Raw genomic sequence first — 3,683 nt, forward strand, 5'->3', positions numbered from 1 at the left:
CTGCGTTTTAACGTCTTCAGTTTTGCGCCGACAGTTAATTTTAGTAGATTTGTTTATCTGAGAGGAAAATGTTATTATAGAGATATTTCATTGAACAGTGTATACTTTATTCAAAAAGTGTTGGTCATATTGCATGCCAGTTTTTAACCAGGTCTTCCAACAATCCATTGGAATTCCCATGGGTACCAATTGTAATTTGTTATTAGCATACCTATATTTGTATTCATATGAAGCATAATTTATGCAAAATCTGAAAAGAAGGAAAACACTTGTTGTGCCCCTTAACTCGACATTTCGATATATCGACGACGTATTGTCAATTAATTACCAGCAGACAATGTGAATTCCCCTATTCTGAGAAAACCAAAGAAGGCTAATATATAAGCAGCTCTGAACAATTTTGTTTCATAACTATTGCTACAAATGCTCGATAAAACCCTAACAACTTCAGTAAGCAACTGCAAGGTTATAGGTAGCCTTGCATCTGCAGACCTACCAGTTCTTCTCATACCCTCAAGAACCTTTACAACCAGAAAGTTCTTTGTTTCATCAACCCAATTGTGAATTTTGCATTGAAAACTAATAGAAGATAGATATGATTTTGCCGTAGCATAGGAACACTTCTTAAGTGACAGATAAGCAACAAAGTGAACAACATCTCTAAGAGGTGGGGGCCATGAAATTTCGTACCCAAATTCTTTCCGGAAATTATAAAATGAATTTTGTCCTGTTTCGTATGCTGTCTTAGTGTTTTCAGAGATTGAAGCATCTAGCAATTTATTCATTTGAATCTGTAAATCATGTTGACTAATTCTACTGGAAGAGGGTCTGGTCTGGTGCTTGCCTCTGGTGCTAACGTCTTGAAGCGGAACCACTGTTTGCGAGAAATAGAATCTGCAATTTTGTTATCCAAGCTACTAATGTGATTTGCCCTAAATATAACATTATTGATCATCAGTCTAAGAACCAAATGTCTTACCAATTCCATCACTCTTTTGGACTTGGAAGATTGGGTATTGATGACACTAACTAATGAAAGGTTATCAACATGAAACTGAACTTTTTTATGTAACAACCTAGGTCCCCATATCTCTATTGCTAAAACTACTGGTATGAGCTCAAGAAAAGTCCTGTCTCTCAAAATTTCTTGGTTGTTCCAATGTTTTGGCCATTGGAGAAAAAACCAACTTCCACTAAAGTAACCACCACAACCTAAATGACCTGAACCTGCACTATCTGTAAATAACTGTAAAATGCTAGAATCTTCCCATACAGTATTAGGAAAATATGCAACCCCATTGAAATGGTTCAAGAACACCAGCCACATTCTAAGGTCACTTTTAATTCCTACTGATAATCTTATATGATGATGTGGCTTGAAAACTCCACTAAATGCATCATACATTCTTCGAATAAAAGCTCTACTAGATCTGATTGCCTTTGAGAAAAAATTGAGCATTCCAACTAAAGACTGCATTTCTTGCAGTGTAACTTTTTCCCTATCTAAAAAATTTTCAATCAGACTCTTCAGGATTTCTAACTTAGCTTCTGGGATCTTAATTGTCATCTCTAGTGTATCAATTTCAAAACCTAGAAATATTAATTTTGTTGTTGGACCAGAAGTTTTCTCGTGGGCTAGAGGTACCCCTAAATCCCCAGCTAAGTTACTAAAAGTAGACATTAGAATTTCACATTCATCACTACCAGACCTACCTGCAAAAAGGAAATCGTCTAAATAATGATCTAATGTATTCAATCCAGACTTGAACTGAGCAAGCCAGTGTAGAAAAGTTGCAAATGTTTCCCAAATTCTGCAACTAATGGAACAACCCATGGGAAGGCATTTATCTATGTAATATAATCCATCTACAGACTGAGAAACCTAACAAGTCAAAATCCCCTGGATTTATCGGAACTAAACGAAAAGCACTTTTAATATCCATCTTACCTATCAATGCGCCCCTTCCCAAATTTGCAATCATATTGACTACACCATCAAATGATGCATACTGCACTGTACATAAATCTGGGTCTATAAAGTCGTTGATCCCCTGGGAACTAGGATAGGATAAATGGGTAATCATTCGCCACCCTCCATCAGATTTAGGGACAATACCAACTGGTGAAATATGGAGGTTAGAAATTGGAAGTTGATCAAAAGGACCCATGATTCGGCCAAGCTTTATTTCCTTACTTATCTTTTCCATCAACTCATCATGGTGTTCACTTGCAGACTTAAGATTTTTTGAAAACACATGACACCTTGGGCCTGTATAATTTATTTCAAAACCCTTTGAAAACCCATTTTTTATATAATTAGCAGCATATTTGTCTGGATATGGCTGCAAATATTCATTTAACTTTTCAACATTAATAGGGGAATTTCCTAGGGCCCATATACCTTTGTGGTCTTGGGGTTTGGGTTGGGTGTGACAAAAGGGGTCTAACTTGAGGCTGTCCCTGCAGTGGTCCCCTTGGGTAACTTGTGGACTTCCCAACATAATTAGATTGAGGGCACAAATATTGTGGATGACTCCCAGAACATTTAATGCACTTGTGCATGTACTGGCAAGAAGGTCTGTCACAATGACCCTTGAAGTTGAAATTTTAGCACTTGTTGTAGGCTGGGCTGTTCGGTTTAATTGTTAGTTTAGATTGTGGGGATGATGACATAAACATCAACCATAACTCATAGTCTACTTTAGACCAATCTATGGTGGGATCGATACTGCGGCGAAGTCGAAACTGCTCATCATATTTCTTCCATCCCAAATCCCCCTCCCCACATCTTGATGCCCCGAGTCTTATGTCATGTAAATATTTCAGCAAACCCTGGTAAGATTCTGGGTGGGCTGAAGCATAAATGCTAGAGTAAACTAAGAATGCATCTGTCCATTTACTGATATTTTGAATCTTATTGCTAGGTTTAACAACCTCTCTTGTGACCAACTCCCCTTTTTCATTAAAAAATATTTTTTTCTCTGAAGATTCTGTCAGGGAAGTGTTATCAAGCAACAAACTAATCTCTATGTATGCTGAACTAATGATTTTAGACTTCAATGAGTTAGAGACATTGCTAGCCAATAGTGAATGAATGCTATCTACATATTGATTCTCATAACCAATGCTTGTACCTGATTGAGATCCAATGGCCAAAGCAGGCACAGGTGCTGGGGCCAGTGGGGTAGAGTTTGACTTTCTGGCACCAACTACATTCTCTTGGGCGGCGATGCTTCCTGAAGGACCTGGTTCCTGAACTGTATGATTATCGTCAACCTCTATCGCTACCGCTGGTCGCTCTTGTCTTGACCTCTTTGACCTTGATGCTTTGCCCTCGTTGTCTCTCAGTCTGCAATTCCGCTTAGTCTTATTTTTGGGAGGCATTTCCGCTCGTTATAGTAAATAACAATCAAAAATTACTAATTGTAATTCACCAGATACAAATTTTTTGATAAATTTGCTACGGGCAAAAATTTGCAACAATATATTCAAAATGGCTGTCGTGTCACATTTAATCGGGCTGTAAATCCAGCACAATCCAGAGAAAATATATACGTTGGATTAAAAAAGTATTAAGAACATACAAACTTTATTATCCATTAACCAAAATTTAAATATATTTAAGGCAGATGCAAAATTTTTCTTACAAATATTATGAAAAAACTTGACAAAGAAATATTCAA

The 3,683-nt window shown here is 37.1% G+C and overlaps 2 protein-coding genes across 2 annotated transcripts; both read right to left on the reverse strand.

Moving 5' to 3' along the window:
• Positions 1 to 781: 781 nt before the first annotated feature.
• Positions 782 to 2,501, reverse strand: LOC134279275 (uncharacterized). Its single transcript, XM_062761631.1, has 3 exons — positions 2,402 to 2,501; positions 1,949 to 2,269; positions 782 to 1,713 (listed from the first exon to the last, which is right to left on the reverse strand). Exons 1-3 carry the CDS (start codon positions 2,499 to 2,501, stop codon positions 782 to 784), a joined length of 1,353 nt encoding a protein of 450 aa, XP_062617615.1.
• A 106-nt stretch (positions 2,502 to 2,607) lies between these two features.
• On the reverse strand, positions 2,608 to 3,390 carry LOC134279276 (uncharacterized). The gene has a single exon (XM_062761632.1). The coding sequence runs from the start codon at positions 3,382 to 3,384 to the stop codon at positions 2,608 to 2,610; it is 777 nt and encodes a 258-aa protein (XP_062617616.1). The 5' UTR covers positions 3,385 to 3,390.
• Between the last annotated feature and the right edge of the window lie 293 nt (positions 3,391 to 3,683).

This window comes from Saccostrea cucullata, unplaced genomic scaffold (genome assembly GCF_032062105.1).
Source record: "Saccostrea cucullata isolate Sc308-1 unplaced genomic scaffold, CSIRO_AGI_Scuc_v1 ctg6564, whole genome shotgun sequence".
Taxonomy (NCBI): domain Eukaryota; kingdom Metazoa; phylum Mollusca; class Bivalvia; order Ostreida; family Ostreidae; genus Saccostrea; species Saccostrea cuccullata.